The sequence below is a fragment of the Vanessa cardui genome, chromosome 5 (genome assembly GCF_905220365.1).
Source record: "Vanessa cardui chromosome 5, ilVanCard2.1, whole genome shotgun sequence".
Classification (NCBI taxonomy): domain Eukaryota; kingdom Metazoa; phylum Arthropoda; class Insecta; order Lepidoptera; family Nymphalidae; genus Vanessa; species Vanessa cardui.
The window spans coordinates 8,792,148-8,810,157 of NC_061127.1; the positions used below are offsets into that span (position 1 = coordinate 8,792,148).

At 31.6% G+C, this 18,010-nt stretch overlaps 1 protein-coding gene across 3 annotated transcripts; it reads left to right on the forward strand.

The window, feature by feature from the left end:
* The first annotated feature begins 296 nt into the window (after positions 1–296).
* LOC124529712 (mitochondrial uncoupling protein 4) lies at positions 297–17,177 on the forward strand. Of its 3 annotated transcripts, none has more exons than XM_047103590.1 (7): positions 297–615; positions 6,399–6,548; positions 7,446–7,522; positions 8,459–8,654; positions 10,648–10,824; positions 11,058–11,280; positions 15,908–17,177. In XM_047103590.1, exons 2-7 carry the CDS (start codon positions 6,446–6,448, stop codon positions 16,080–16,082), a joined length of 951 nt encoding a protein of 316 aa, XP_046959546.1. In that variant the 5' UTR covers positions 297–615; positions 6,399–6,445; the 3' UTR covers positions 16,083–17,177. The 3 variants fall into 3 exon arrangements, with proteins under 3 accessions (XP_046959546.1, XP_046959547.1, XP_046959548.1); XM_047103591.1 differs by lacking the exon at positions 297–615 and adding an exon at positions 2,710–2,763; XM_047103592.1 differs by lacking the exon at positions 297–615 and adding an exon at positions 5,746–5,766.
* Positions 17,178–18,010: the final 833 nt, after the last annotated feature.

The following is an 18,010-nucleotide window of genomic DNA, read 5'->3' on the forward strand; positions in this document are numbered from 1 at the left end:
CTGTCCTAAACAAATACGTTCAAGTAATATTTAAAAGTTCAAAGGAAAAAAAATACAAAGTAGTAAGGACGAACCTAAGAATTAATGAATGAATATGAAATAAAGTTATATAAAAAATTCGTGAACATCACACTAGCTCACGATTTGTTGAGGTGAACGATATCAATGAAAGTTTTACGGGAGTTCTCTTGAATGAAATGACGTCAACGAATAGTAGGCGGCTATACTATATAGTACAATTGTACATATAGATAATTGAGGTCTTTCTTTTGGCGTCGGATATTCTACGGTGCTTGAATAGAATAGTCACAAGTCGGTAGCGATGTGAGTCGGACGCCAGCTGCTGTCCGCTTCTTGTCTTCGCGCTCTTTCGCGCCGCGAGCGGCTGACGACTGCGAATTTGGGACAAGCACGAGTACTTTGCACCCTTTCTGACTCACTCGTAATCGTATCAGCTATCCTCTTCAGAATTTTCATTCTAATCGTGATATAATAATACAGCTTGTCATTGATGTAATCAGTTCAATGTTTACATTACGCCCGTATCAAGCTATGAAAATTCATTACGTTCTCATAAATCAGTCGTTCCGGTGATTGAGTTAGTGTTTTACAAAGGTAGGTGACTAATGATCGATTTTGTACCAAATTATATATTTTATATTAACCGAGCGTACTTATTGACATTTTAATTTGCATATTTTTTATTTAATTTTAAGATTTTATGTTTTTCGACTTCTGTTATAATCTTAATTTAAAAATTTTGAACGAAAATTCGCTTTAATGATATTATTGTTAACTAATAAAATATTCACCACTTGTGATCATCCAATTGAATTTTCGTTATAGACCTTTGTATTTATATTTATTGACAAAGATATGCAATAAACTAAAACAAAGAACAGCTGATCCTAAAGGGTCAATAAACGTTTTACGAACCGTAATGCGGCATTTGTCGATAGGCACTGAGCGCTACTATAAATATCTTATATGATGTTTTCGATTCGATTCCAGACCAAACACCTGACAATTTTGAAGTTTGATGATAAATGTTCTTATAGACCTAGATGTTTCAACTACATACATCTATCTTACGAATAAAAAATTGTATTAATAATAATATTATCGTCTAAATGTAATTTATACTAACCCTACAGCAATTCAGGTTTAATATACCGTTGATTTTTTAGGTTGATGATATTATCAATAGTTCTGTAGATTAGTTCCAAAGATTAACACCTAAACCTACATACAAACAAATACTTATAATATTAGTTATTGATTGATAAGTTTGATAAAAAGCATTATAGTCTTAAAATGTTGTGAAAGTACCTGATACAAATAATGGAATTGATGTTTATTTTTTCATTTTTTATATCAGTTACGAGAAAGTATTTTGTAAGAAATAACTCATACACATAAATGTACTTAGATATTTAAAAAAAAAAAACGTTTGTATTTGTTATGTATTGATTGTATGAGTTCCAAATTTATAAAGTTGGTGGTTGCTTGTGCGTGAAGGTTTAATAACATCTGAAAGACACAGTGGTCTTTTAAAACTCACAATCAACGTTAATTTATGGCGCAATTAATTTAAAGGTGTTTTGAGAACAGATGTTGCGAAATTTTACATTGAATGTGTCTGTTGCACTTCCAATATGTTCAGTTCAGCTCTTCATGCTGTTATTTGATACACAACAATACGCAAAATCTCATCTTTACCTGTTTCTACAGAATACTACATCATTTCAAAATCCTCAACTTCACAGAATCGACTCTCTTGATGTTGCTTGCCATGAGCTATTAATTGTTATTTGAGATTAGATAATCGACGGAGATACTAAACCTAAACATCAACTATAAGTAACCTAACTATGATCTATTAGGTTCGAATATTTGAATTTGGTGTTTTGATAAATTTTACGGACCTCATCACCAAAAAAGACATTGGAATTCAATGCAACAGAATTTATTTAAAAAAAAACACCTTTTACAAAAATCAAATAAGTGCTATAACAATATTTGAAAAGAACAGACAATATTATTACAATGCATAGCGCTTATACAATCTTTGTTTAGCCAAGATTATCATTAGTCTCAATCAACAGCCTATAATTACGTAATTTAATGCTCAGTGTTCTTGAGCGTTAATTTTGTTTTTATATGTTTCATAATAATTCTTACTGAAAATAAAGTGGAATTAAAATATTTAATACACTAAGACCTCTTTATAAGTACAAAATTTAGGTACCTACTTACAATTGTCACAAGTATGTTAAATAGTGAAAACGTATTGAAGTAGGTACTATACGAAGTAAGAAGTGTTGTACTGTGTGTGTGTGTGTGTGAAAAAATCGGCATGTTGACTATGGGCCTACAAGTTGGGATTAAAAATAATTTCATTTTCTATTTCATAAAAAAAAACCATGACACCAAGCAAAGGTCCATGAATATACCGAATATTGTGACTGAACTAAATATACCGAAAACAGTCTAATAATGCTATAGTTTTTACTAAATTAGAAAAGATTACTGTCTGTGTAGCATTATTTCGCTATTTTAATTTGAAACGTATTTTTAGAACGTTCAATTAGCGATAATTTAGAATGGGTACATAGTACAATAAAATACGCGTGCATCGTCATTTTTACTCTTCGCGCCCGTGTAACAACAGTACTTGTATTATTTATTATTAAAATAAAACCAAGTGAATTTATATATACTTAAAAAAAAAAACCATAGTGTGTGTTTTCAGTTTAAAGAATGGTATGTTATTCAAAGCATTTACTGCCCAATAGATAATATTTAATAAAATAGTTTTTATTTTATTTCCGAAAAATCCAAAGCTCCAGTAAATTTAAAACTTTTATTTTCTTACATTGATATTGAGCATTGTTTACCAATAAATATGTAAATATATCTGTTAAGTTAATTTTATTACCTCTTTTTTAAAATCTTCTTCTTTTTCTTTCTTCTAAAGACATTTTTAATTCGCAAGGATTGATCACATAGAAAAACGTTTACTAAACAAAGTTGTTGTTTACTTAAAGTAATTTTCTTCTTCGTATAGGCATATTGTACCATTACCATACAATTTTTGGGTGTATTAATTTATGTTTTAAAGATTACGAGGTTATTGCCTCTGTGTATAATGTCTAAATAGGTATGTAATTGTAATATCAAACAAAAATGCAGCAAAGATAAGGCCAATTTCCAAATAACGATATGATGAAATAACAATTTTGATAAAATATATATTAACCTATTTGCGTCTATTTCGATTCGAAATTATTTTTTTGCTATGCATAGAAAAATGTTAACCTTTTCTAATACAGTCGTAATTTTACATGCCTCAGCTCCCTCGAGTCTGTGTAATATTCGAAATTTGGCTTACTTCCAGAATAGTCAGGCTTTAAGATACTATAGTAGCGAGCCAAATCTCAGAATATATTTTTTGCTGCTATCATTATTGGGTCCCAGTTATAAACCATCAATATTAAATAAATAAGACTAATGTTTTATAAGCATTTGTATGTATTTTACCTGAATATTTACTATATCATGGTCGAAATTGTGTATAGTAATAGAACAATGATTCATGTGGTTAGATTTATCTAACCGTAGGCGTAAATAGTATCTTGTAACAAGTGATTTTATCTAAATCCATCAATTAAACTACTTGAATTCATATTATCACAGTCGGTCTCTTAAGTAATATTAAAAGCTTATGTACTTATGTGATATTATCTAAACTTTAAACATTGCAGTACTTGAAGTATTTATTCATATCATTTTTGCTAAAAAAACTGTTTTATGAATATAACTTTAATTTATCAAATATGAATTTACAACACTTAATTTTGTTTCACCATGTTTAAGAATAACGGAATATTTTATCATTTCGAAATAATTAATTGGATAATTATTTTTATTGGGATGTAGTTATGAGTAGTTTATTTATATACTTTAATATAAATATTCTAATGTTATAATTATTATCTCGTCTCTCATATCTGCACTTACCTCTTTTGTTACTAAGTTTTTATCACCAAAGGTTGCCTGTGAGAGATCGCTATAAGCAATATAATCGCCTATGCTTACCATTTGATAAAAAATATTTGATATCTTTTGATTTCTTTTTTGCTTACTCATATATTGTGCAATAAAACATTTAAACAAAGTAATAAACCTTTAGATCATAATTATTTAGAAGGCTTAATGCTATTTGGACAATATTTATTATTAAACATGCAACTAATTATGTTTTAATACATCAGCAATATTCATAATACTTAATTGTTTTTTAAACACAAATAAATAAATTCCGTACATATATTTTTGTATTCAATAAAATGAATCGTCATAAAACCAAGTGTATGAGTTGAGAAAAAAAACGCTTTATAAAATACGTTAAACCATATCTACTATGAGATATTGTGTCGTTTCCAATATACTGATAAAATATATAAGCGTCAATTTCTTATCGGCGACTATTTCTAATCAGTAATTGATTCTTAGAGTATATTGATGTTAAATGGTAACGACTCGTAGACATTGGACTCGGTTAGCTGTCTGGACTTTGAAAGAGCAATATTATGTGAAGACCTTTATTTACCGCGAGTGAATTGTTACGACGTTCATTATAATAATTTAATTTAAATAAACATTCGTATGTAAACGACCTCTTTGTACCAAAGTAGTAAATTATTTATTAAAAAAAGGGGCCCGCTTTCCTTAAATTAAGGTTAAGGTAGCACTTACTCATTATATGTATCTAATGAGTAGGTGGTACCTATTCTGCCGACAAAAAGCAATGCATCGGATTTTTTTGTTCCGATTTTATAGGTATGTCAGCCAGTGTAACTGCACTAGGGATATAAATAGTGTCTATGGGCGGTGGTGATTATAACCATTAGGTAGCCCATTTGCTTCTTTGATACAGGTTATCTATATAATAAAAAATATTAAACCTGTAAAATTGCGTATATTATTGGCATAATTGTTAACAGGTCAAGTGGATGTTGTGGTATATCGCAGATTCTTGACAAAGAAATACGTTTGCGGTCAACAAGAGATACACATCATGTGCCTATGTGACGTTGTATGTGCGGAAATTGAATGCAACTTGAGCTGTAACTAGCTCACCGCTAGGAAATTACTTGAAGATTGTTTTCTTTTCCTCAACTGTATTTTTATGCTATTGGTTGGCGGACGAGCACATGGGCCACCTGATGTTACCATCAGGTCACCACAGCCCATACATAATGGCGTTGAAAGAAACATTAACCATTCCTTTAGTCGCCAATCCGCCACCAACCTTGGGAACTAAGATGTTATGTCCCTTGTGCCTGTAGTTTCACTAGCTCAATCACCCTTCAAACCGGAACAAAACAATACCAAGTACTGTTGTTTGGCGGTAGAATATCTGATGAGTGGGTGGTACCTACTTAGACGGGCTAGCACAAAGCACTGCGACCAAAAAAGATTATTTATATAATCATGCTCTTAAAATTATCAGAATCCCCGAAAAATATTTAATGTTTATAACGCGTATATTTAATTAGAACAATTGTGCTAATCACGTGCTTCTAATTTGATTCAATTTTAGTAATTAATTGTTATAGCATTGGAAGTAAGTTATAATAGGATTTGGAACGGATACAATCAACTACAGTATCCAGTAACGTATAAGATACTCGTAGTCACTGCGCTAGCATGAAATCTTCCTTTAGAATAGGAGCCATTGTTAATGAAATTGTGTAGAGAAACGTAAGTGTTTTGAGTTTTATTGTTTGCTCATGAGTTATTATCGTACAAGGCAGAAGTAACAAACAAAAGTAATACGCTGTTTCTTATCCATATTTAAAATAAAAGAAATCGATTAAAACAAATATAAGCGTTCCCTTTGAAAGTGATCGAATATCTGTCTATTGAAGAGACACAGGTTATCGATGAAGTCGCCTTGACTTTTACTTATCAATACATACATATGTGATGGTATAGGTTACGCACTCGAATCGATATTTCCGATCATGCAAACCACCAGTATTAAAGAGAGCTTCAAATAATGTATACATTTTTATTTACTTTTACTTTGTTGAAGATAATAATCTCCTTATCAACGCATATATGAATGTACGGTTTTAACGTAAATGTTGGTTTTCCTTGTACAATCATTAATGTATTTTTTATCAGACCGTTGCTTGTGATTATAACAAGCACGACCGACCAGGAATGAAGAAATAATACAATGTGTTTCATATTTCCTTATCGTTTACGTGATAACATGACCTTGAATAAAACTAGTTTTTTGTTAGACTGGCCTTCCTCAGAAATGAAATGTAAGCGATGACAATGCTTGTCTTTACGTGTTAAAAATAAAGGCCTTGTTTTGTTTATAGATATTATGGATACTGGAGAGTTTGTAGTAAGGTGATAAATAGTCATAATGCCTGTGCTTCGTAACGCTGACCACCCTGCCTCTAAAGGCACCGACTCCCTACCAGCTCGCTATGGTGTTGCTGTTCTTGGGGCTTGGGCCGCGGAGTCAGGTAAGCAGAAACGATTACATATGTTTTATTTGACTATCATTTATTTCAAAAGAAGAATATTACGCTTGTCACGTTGATAGTAAAATAAAGCGGTTAGAACTGCGAAGCGCAACTGTTACATAATATTATCTATGAATCACACTGCATCATTCGGTATAAGTTTTATTTATATTGGTTTAATAGTTGTTACACTAAGATATAAAAAACCTGGAGATAGATAGTCATTTAGAAAACTTTTTTACTTCTTGATTTTCAATTTTAGTTATAATGTAGTTTGTAGAGGAAATTATATATCTCAAACTCTTTTTCCCCATAGAATACGCTAAGATAACAGAAGGCATTTGCTTATTTGCTAGGGTATTTACTTACGTTCGTGACTGGTACTGATGAGCAGCTAAGACAAGTAATACTTATTCCAAATAACTTTAAACCTTCTTTAAAAGAAGTAGGCGGTTCCCTCACTTGGCTTTAAGTCTTTACCGTTGTCCACATTTAATCCGCCGCTCTCAGATATCAAGATTCAAGACGTTCTTAAGATTGTCTTTCACGAAGTCTCAGTTATTATTTATATGTATAAGGCATAATTTTATTTTTATTTTTTTGTTATAAGTGTATTTTACTTTGGAATGTCTTAATATTTATAAATTATGTTATTTTCACAAGAACATAACATCTTAGTTACCAAGGTTCGTGGCGCATTGATGATGCAATGGTCGTTCTTTGTGCTCTGGTAAATGAGCCACTTCAATTTGTGTGGTCACACGAAACATCAAGTGTCTCATTTACCAGTCTGACAACCAAACTTTTAAAAAGTTAATGTTAATATACCGAGTATATGTTTTTTAGTTACATATATAATCAATTTCACGTATTCAATTATATTTATTGCTTTTTTAGCTACATATCCGTTCGACTTAACAAAGACAAGGCTACAAATACAGTCCGAGGTAGCCGCAGCGAAGCATGGATACACGGTAAGCAATGCAACTACTTTTTTATGCCAGTGTACTTCACTAATGAAGTGTACTTACTACATTAGTCATGTTTGTTTCAATAAAGCATTGGTTTGGTTTTTTGAATGAAACGAAGAACGAGAGAATGAGACGCTTATTATAATTAGATTAAAAGTTGTATTTTTACTTATTGACAGTACTATAGTACATTACACAGATCGATGTATGGGTATTTATGATTTGATTGTTATAATAATTTTGCGATGGTATGTCGATGACGCTCTATACGACTTTAGTCATGGCGGTGTTTCTCAACGTATAATTGTCAATTGCGCAGGAGATATAATAGTAGTCGAGTGCGCGTGCAAAGGCAGGTGTTACTCTACATTCCGTCGCTTTCATAATCCGATGTGACGTTAATCTGACACCAAGACGAACGACGACGATGACAGTTTACGCGCAGTAATAACATCTGTATATTTTCTATCGGGATACTACTGAAGTTAATTTATCGATATAAAATATATTTATAGTTGGTTTTGTTTGATTGTTAATTTATTTGACCTGTGGTTTGAAATAAGAACTTCGAGATCGTAACAAGCTAGTTACTAAAACAACGAGGCAATACGGAAGTTTATAGGCTATATAATATTACACTATGACCTTTAGGAGCGGAGCAGTTATAATAACGTTAACTTATCTAGCAAGCTCGTGTATATACTAATCATGTTTACAAACAAGATGTATAATCCAAATTAAAACGGTTGCAACCACCGAATTTAGCCGGTTAATATAACATTAACATAAACTTTATTTAAGTAATTGTAGAGTGTGATAATTATGTCGCAACGGATCAAGATTTTATTTAAATAAATTTACAAATATTTGGAACGCACATGAAACTAAAACAATTACCAGAATGTAAATATGTTAAAAGAATTTCGTAATCTGTCACAGTTGGAGAATCACGGAATGATAAAAACAGCTCTGGGCATTGCGAAGCAGGAAGGTATTTCGAAGCTATGGAGTGGGCTCATGCCAATGTTCCAACGTCACGCCATTTATTCAGGCAGCCGGTTGATTATTTACGAACACTTCCGTAATGCGTTTAAAGACACAAATGGGAAGGTGTCTCTGGGAGCTGCTTCAATGGGTGAGTGGACATCTTATATTTTAATAGAGTAAGGCGAGGCGTGAGGCGTTCGTATGGGATAACAACTGCACATTTAACAGCTATGGTCTCATTATGAAAATCTCTATCTGTAAATGTGCGGAAAAATAAAGAGGATTCTTCATTGTTATTTATTATTATTAAATGAGCTAGTAGGAAGTATAGTATTTTTTTATTGTTGGTTTTATTTTAATATATGAAGTTTTCCAATCTAATTTTTTACAATAATTTTTAAATGTTGTTCCATGCGCGACACTCCCTAATCCGTTTGCGCGGGAAAACATCTTGTCTTATTTTATACAGCCATACCAATCACGTTCTAAAATCGATTACACTTACGAAAACGGATACACTAAGAAAATATGAGTTTATTAAATATATAATTACAATATAAATGTATTAGCATAAATAAATATGTCTAACATTATATTGTTACAATTTAATAAAGAATAAATTTTAGAAAGCAGAAATACGTTACTGGCTGATAACAGAAAAAATATGTATTTGATCATTAAAAAAATCACCAAAAAAAAGGTTTCATCAGTTTACAATCGAAATCAAAACAAAACCTGTCATAGGATTTGAAATACCGGGCGACCCGCTAGTATAACAATTGATAATACAGAACTCGTCATTATGATTAACGAATTGACCAAAGGCAATTGTTGATTATTTTCGTTACAACGCATTTATGTTTATACTTTGCATATTTATCAGCATTAAATATAGGTTCTTAGTTGTTACATATTTATAAAGTAACTTGTGGCTTACAATGTTGTTCCGTTGTACCTACTTTACAACATTTAAATACGATGATATGATAATTTTAAAACAAACATTTTTATTTCTAACAGTTCAAAGTTCTATATTTTAATCTACATAAATATAAATAAAACTTTGTGAAAGAAAACAAAAAAAAAACAAATTACTGTTTGTATTGTTGTGTGTATTTATGTATATCGTTATCTAAGATAAGAGGTGTAGTTTGTTGACCCCGTTTCGTGAAGGACGTTCTAATAATGTAATATCTATGCATATCTAAACACGTGGAACGTCTAGTTCATTAGACTGGTAACTAGCGTACGAGCTATCTATATCTATAAATTAGCCGCCCCAGCCTCGCATGGGTGTTATTTATTAACAAACAAAATGAGAAGAGCTCTCAGCAAATGTATTCATTATTCATTATGAAAAGCATCAATAATATACAAATTAGTTTTTGTAATTTATTTTTGAATAAAGACAAATTTGGGTTAGTTTAATTATTTAGTCAAAATTTTGTCAGTTTACCAACCACTCGCTTAGTAGAGAACGGTTTTTTTGGTTACACGAAATTTGGAATAATTTATCACATATAAATTTTATAAATTATTCATTGGAATGATAGTGTGGATTTATGTGGTAGTCTATTTTAATCTGAACTAAATGTCCAAGGCGACTTAATTAATGTGAGGAAATGGGTTTGCATATAATCTATACTTTTTACTAATCTATAATAAATAGAAATAGTTGGAACATTTAACAAAGCTAAGCTTGCGGCATGGCTAACCATGTGACGACATGTGTGTGATGTGCAATTTACAAATTATGTGTCCTTTTATCGTTCTTTCTATTTGTGAAAAACGTATCCTAGTCACTTAACCGTGTTTATTTTATAGCACGGAGTATCATTTTAATTAATGTAGATCGTTTAAAACACACCAAAGAACATTGTATCACTTTTCTAGTACCTGTTCCATTTTCAAAACATTACTTTTTAAATATTTTAACAAATGTTTTAAAGCAACAGTATGAATTATGATCGCAAACTAAATATAACACGACTAAATTATGCCAGGTACAATATAGTGTATTTGTACTGAGATTTAGTTTTTTAAATATGAAATTAACACTAGTCAATAATGATATTATTTTAAATATTTACAATATTTTTTCTATAATATAATGTATAATTAATATGAATGAAGTTCTGCAGGTGGTCTGGTGGCAGGATCTCTGGCACAATTGATCGCGTCACCGACGGATCTGGTGAAAGTGCAAATGCAAGCGGAGGGTCGACGTGTACTGCAAGGAAAGCCGCCGCGCTTTGCCAATTGTAGGCAGGCTTATACGATGCTGTATGCAGAGGCTGGTATATTAGGTTTTTGGAGAGGTTAGTTGATTGATGGGAGTTTAGGCTTCTTTACTGTTTATTATATTCTTGCCATTTTTTACCTATAGCTGAAATTCTATACTAAATTAACATGCAGACAATTTACAATTCTTACATAAAAGTCATCAGCAAATCTTTGATGCTACGGAAACGTATAATAACAATACATAATTCTAATTCCATCTTTTTCTAATGTTATACTATATTTTATTAAGTGACATTATCGAAAACAGGTGCAATACCAAATGTGCAACGGGCGGCTCTCGTCAACATGGGCGATTTGGTCGCTTACGACTACAGCAAGCAGTTCCTAATACGCGAGTTCGGTATGGCGGATACCGCGCTCGTGCACGCCTTGGCCGCCTTCGCTGCTGGCTTCGTAGCCGCCGTCATGGGCACACCCGCGGACGTGCTTAAAACACGTCTTATGAACCAACCAGTGGGACCGGACGGAAGGTATTATTTTTTGTTTTATATAGGTATGTAGACAGGGCCGTATTTAGGGGAGGGCAACCGGGGCAACTGCCCTGGGGCCTCCACATCAGTGGGGGTCACAGTTTTCAGCAAGTTAACAAATACCGAGATATAGTCAAATTATAATAATGTTATTATTTAATATTTTAAAAGTTAACGATACAAGTAAATAAATCATCATATAATTATTAGGTTGTTCACGCTTCTGTTTGTCTAGGGCCCCCACTACTTTGTGGCCCGGGGGCCTCCAGACCTTTAAATCCGACTCTGTATGTAGACGTTCAAAATGATCGCCTAGGTTAGGGGACCTATAGACATTGGCGCTGCAAGAAATATTAATCATTCCTAACATCACCAATACGCCGCCAACCTAAGACGTTGTACCAGTCAAATAGTTCGTAAAACAATAACTATTGAGTATTTTTTATGGATATCTCATCTTTTTCAGAATTGTAATACTGATGTTACATAATGTTATTTATATAGAATGTTTTATTATGGAGAGTAATTACCGATTAATAAATTTTAGAGGACCTATCACGAAATAGAAATAGTTGCAAATTTAGTTGCACTTCATTAACATAATCTCTGAAATTCTCGCTAGAATCTAATTCACGAACCGGTGGTAACTTTACATTGTAATCAATATTCCACTTAATGTGACGATTTAAAAGTGTTTTTATGAGCCTACTTGAAATAGAAAATATTTTTATTTGATATGATATTTTGATTTATGAGGATGTATAGAAACACATACAGATTATAATTCGTTGTTCTAATAATCCAATGAGGATGTGAATGTGTTTACTTTGATCGAATTTTCACAATAATCATACTCAAAATGGTTATTTTTTTAATCAACATCTTCCATTATTGTAGCTTATATTATCTTTAATTATAAAACGAAGCCCCATTGCTTTTTTGGCTTTGGTATGGTTTCACACATGATGATTAACTAAAAGGCAATAATTACTCCGAATACTTACAGCGTATCAAGCCTTAGATCGGGCGACCTACATTTATGAAATCAATAATACTATTCACGTTAGCTTCGACACTATTCATTTATCATCCCTGATATAATCGCGCGCACAGAATGCGTCAATTATTGATCTGTTAATATTGAATTTATATGGAAATATTTGGTTTTTGATTATTATTCATAACTAGCGGCCTTCCCCCGCTTCGTACGGTTGGACATAAGATTTTCTTATATTTATAACTTTTATTTGTATAATATTGTTGATTTTATTATTTATATTGAAATATCTTTATCATTGAAATGAGAATGGTTAACAATTTTCATTCTATTTCAACTTATTTACACAACAATCTCAATAAATGATATACCTAAACCTTGCTTATGAATCACTCTGTCCAAAAACCGCATCAAAATCCGCTCAGTAGTTTGTCGCGAAGATACAGACAGACAGACGCGGTCGAGGGACTTTGTTTTTTATTATGTAGTAATTGTGAACCTAACCTTACGTCGGAATTGTAAAACTATAACGAAAAGAAACAAAAGAAATAACGAAATATGGCAACAAGCAGGGCCATACTGAGCATGTCGAGGCCTTCTTTCCTCCTTTTATGTCTCGCTGGAAAGTCACATACACCCTATATGAATTCGAGGCAGGGGTGATGGTGTCTTTGGGGGGTGGCGTTACGGGTTTGCTAGTGTCGTGGCACGCCGACGGTTGGGCCGTCTATACGGGCCTGCAACCAAGAGGGATTCCCAAAGAACACCCTAATCACAGAGAGGCTTACGATGGGTGAAGTAGGTGTGTAGAACCGATTTCAGCACAGGCGTCGTCCTCACACCCCCGCTCCTCGGCCTTCTGCGAGAGTGTCATTTCGATATCTCCATTCAACAACTCTCACTTAAGAACATGACGTTTATGACGCTTGGCACCGAGACATCTCTGCCGACTATCACCCCTAAAGGAATCCCTCTAAGCTCCTCTTACCGTATTCTATAATTATATATCTCCATAAAATTTATTTTTTCTCATAAAAGTATTTTATTCATTTGTTGTTCTTGTATTATATTCGTAGGACTAGCAATATTATTGCTACGTGAAAAATTAATCATTACTCATATTGCCTATATTTAAATAGAATATTGCTAACGTCTTTCGCGTTTTTTAATAACAAAATTTAAAACCTTATACTTCAATGTTGGCCTGTCTAGGGGTCTCTAACCGATTCGGAATCCACTAACTAATAAATAATCCGGCCCTGACAATAAGTCTTTTCAATTCCCTTGGGAACCCTTTTATTTTACTATAAAAGAAAAAATATTTATTAGTGAGTAATCTCAGCATGAGCGAGTGTGCTCTAGTAATATTATTTGCTTTATTTTTTTTATATAATAGTAATTATAATTTTATAACTCAATTTTATTCTCCTTTTAATTTAGTGCACTATTAATAGAATAGAAAAATATTATTTTTCTTTTTCGCTGTATTAACCCAAATTTATTATTTAGCCAAACGGCTAAATGTAGATTAATTTTCCCTAAATAATGTACTTTAGCATTTTTCGCTGCCGGCCATAGATAATTACGTTAAAAATAAGAATTCTATAGAAAGGTCTTCCTCGGGTTATAATCATATTAGGTCAATACTTTTATCTTTTTTAAGTCAATCTAATACTGTGCTGATTATTTAATAAAATTAACCTTTGTTCATTTTTATAACGCAATGAATCCTTGTCAAAATAAATTACACATTCTAACAAAGTTCAAGGGCTAAACAGATACGGAGAATTTCTAACAAAATAAAAAGGTGTTAAGTTAATAATGTATTGTTACTGGCGTGTTACAGAAGGAATATGATTGTGGCGATATCACACTTTTTTTATATAGATGTTTATGATAAATACATTACTGTACTTCCTATAACGTTTTACTTCAATTTCGTATAATTAGTAGTATTTCAGTATTTTCATTCATTATGCAATTTGAATGAATAAGTAATAGTTGTTACTGCAAAGTGTTTTGATGTAACTAATCGGTACGTACCGATGCTGTAAGTAGGTTGGTGCGTTCAAAGCGCGGTCGAGGTCAAACAACGGGGTCAAAGTCGGGACCCGCGCACGCTCAATGTAACTCCTTTCCCTTTCGTTTCAAATATTCCTGATCTACCGCATCATCACCATAGAACAAAATCACATACCTTATGTAATATAACACACATTAAAACATTCCAGCAATACTGTATATACTGTATACAGCATATACTGTATATGATATAAAATTGAGTCATCATCAGAATTCCGAACTTGAAATTTAATATAATCACTCATTTCGCGACGTAAAGCTCACGAATTAAGGATTTTTGGAAATTTCAACTTCAGGAGACATATAAGATGGATAACTATGCAATCGTGCCCTACTTCTTATACCCATACGAAGTCGGTACGGACAATAGTTACTCATATAATTTATACATACAAAGAACGCTATTTCATAATAAAATATAGTAATATAATAAGAAGTAGATTGAGTCAGCCGGCGGTTTTGTAACTGTGGGTGAATACTATGCGAATTTTAACAAAGGTTTTCTTTGTAGTCTCAAACATTATATGAATATTTAAGCTTTAACGCCACATCTGTCGGACAGGCGCGGATTCAGGGTGAGTTCATGACTGCCATGACTAATTACATTTTGATCTTTTTAATAGTTTATGAACGTGAATATGTCTACTTCAATGATATTCTAATAAACAGATATGTTATACCCATACTAAACAATAGAAAAGAGTGTGCCGCTCCGGGGACTGTGTATTTTACATTTCGTTACAAGAAAAAAGGATAGCTTGATAAAAACAATAAGTAAAAGGGATAACTAGATGTTTTAATAACGCAAAACGTATTACTACATAATTATGATGTATTATAACGTATTACTGGCATAATTATGATGAAAACGACTAAAGGCAAACGTCCCAATTAGGACGTTTTCTAGTCTTCACTTTTTGCGCGTTAATGATATATCTGTTTACTAGAACATCATTGGTCTACTTAATTATGAGCGTAATAATTGTCAATGTCATTCAGCCACAATACTAAAATGTATTCCACATTTTAGTACTGTGCTTGAATGGTTAAAATATATAAGCAATAGTAAAGATAAAATTATACAATTTATCATAATTTTATTACGTTATGGATATGTTACATAGCTCTAACTAATTAGAATATGAGACTCTTACCTAGAGGGCGTACGAGCCAGGCTCTGTGTTTAAAACTTGTAACTAAACTGTATTCATTATTGTGTACTGTGTTGTACTAAAATGTATTCATTATTTAAGGCTCATAAAAACACTTTTGAATCGTCATGTTAGCGTATTAGTTTGATACGAGCTTTAAATTTGTTAATAGGTTAAGTTAAAAATAATTACATATACACGAATACCGTGCTGTAAAAAGGATGTATTGACTATTAACATACAAGATCATCTGATATATATATATTTAAATTATTAATAATGACAATACAGACCGAGAGCTAGAGGTAAATCACACAGATTTTTATTTTACTGTTGTCATTAAGTTTAAGCTACAATTATGCATTGAATATTAAAGTTTAATTTAATTGTATTTCAGAGGCACGCTTTATCGTGGGATGATTGATTGTCTAAAGCAATCTGTGAAAAACGAAGGAATATTCTCGCTGTACAAAGGATTTCTTCCACTGTGGATGCGGCTCGGCCCTTGGGCTTTAATCAACTGGGTAGCGTTTGAAAACATCATGCTTGCCATCGGAGGCCATACTTTTTAAATACCAAAATTTATTTAGCTTGAATTTATATGGGGTTTGTATAATCGTTACCAATTAAGAAGCTATGATATGCTTAGAAAAACAAAAAAATATTTATAATTGTTAATTTATTTTTAAAATAAAATGTAAACCAAATATTTGAAATGGATCAAAACTTCAATAATAAAAAGACATTTAGTTTAGGTATCAAGTAATATTATAATTTTAAAGGTAATTTAATAAAGGTACTTATTTATTTACATTTTTTTGTGATATCTTTTTGACTACAATTTCTCTATGACGAGTCAAAAAATATATACTGTAAATCCGGGGCCAGACTTTCGATACCGACTCTGTAAATGTCACATTTTCAGACATTACGTGTCAGATAAGGCTGGCACGTAATTTCCTGAATTTTCTTCGCATATGGTTCATTAAATAGAAAAAAAATCGTAAAATCCTTAATATAAGTTTAAAATAAAAAGCAGAAAGTGATCAATGTGCATTGTGTTCTTACAGCATCGAATACGTTTAGGAAATATTTAATAATATTCAAATTGTTTAAAAGTGCAAATATTTAATTTTCATAGATGTATAAGTATTAAGAAAAAGAGTATACTTGCGCATAAGAATTCAATTTTTTACGAACAAGACAAACGACTTGAATTTATTTCATTCAATAATAATCTTAAAGAATATCACACAAATTTACTGTAATATTTCCTCCATATTCAATATTTATGTTAAATTTGTAATTTCCTTTTTTACTATGTACATAATGGCCGACGTACTTTTCTTTTTTATTTACAAATTGGCATGGCACGTCATCATATAGCAATATATTATGTAATGTTGGCATTCACCAAATCATATTTATGTATATAACATTCTATCCAAACGTGTGTACCTGGTTTAATGTTCTTTTTTTAAATCTGCACAAAGTGTATACCTGTATGGTAATATTTGTTGACGTAATACAAGTGTTTGTATGGGAAATAGTTAATTTATAGAGAGAATTGGAAAATGGTTAAAAATGTTGGTTGCTAAAATCTGTAATAAAAATGTGATGTTATTCGTAGTATTTCATAGGAATATTAAATTATTTATTGTTAAAAATACGGTGTTTTATTTCATACTCTAGAACTTAGTTGATTATTTTAATAATTTCAACGAGTTCTTGTTTTTCTAACGCTAGAAAATGTTATTAATTTTTTTTTAACAACTTTAACAAATAGGCTATTTGACAATACGAAAAATAAATTGATAATTATTGTAATCAGTGTATATTATGAGTTTAAAAATGGTTATTTACTAACGAAAGTTGAAAATAATACTTAATTTATTCAAAAATCCATCAATAAAAATGCAAATTTTCAAACGTTTGTCACGTGACACAAAACGCCGCATTGGCCGGGCTTATGATGAAGTCACTTTCTTGTAAACTTTGCTTTTCTACTACATGTACCGCAGATTAAAATACAAGAAAGTGACGTCACCGAGTAGAGTTTTTGCACGCTATTTAAGTACGGGATTTTTTATATGATATTTTTCGGCAAATATGTACTAGAAATAAAAAAAACACAACTTTTACTGGGTTCCTTAACTTCTACTAAATAATATAAAATGGATTTTAAAAACCAGTCCAATAGCCTATTGTATATTTTTGTGTAGACCTTAAGTATATTATAGTGCAAAATACATATAGTATGTTGGGATACATTTATAGGTGTAATTGTGATTCGAAGCCAATTTACTGCTTGTTCGCAACCACAACTGCGTTCAAGCAACCGCAAATGTATCCACTTTTTGGCAAAAAACGTCGAATCGTTGATAAAAATACGAATCTTTTTTTGAGAATATATTAAAGTACTTGTAAATTATCAAAGCTATGGGATACTTGGAAGATTAATAAATAAAACAAAACAGGGAAAATCAAGGGAAGTAAAACT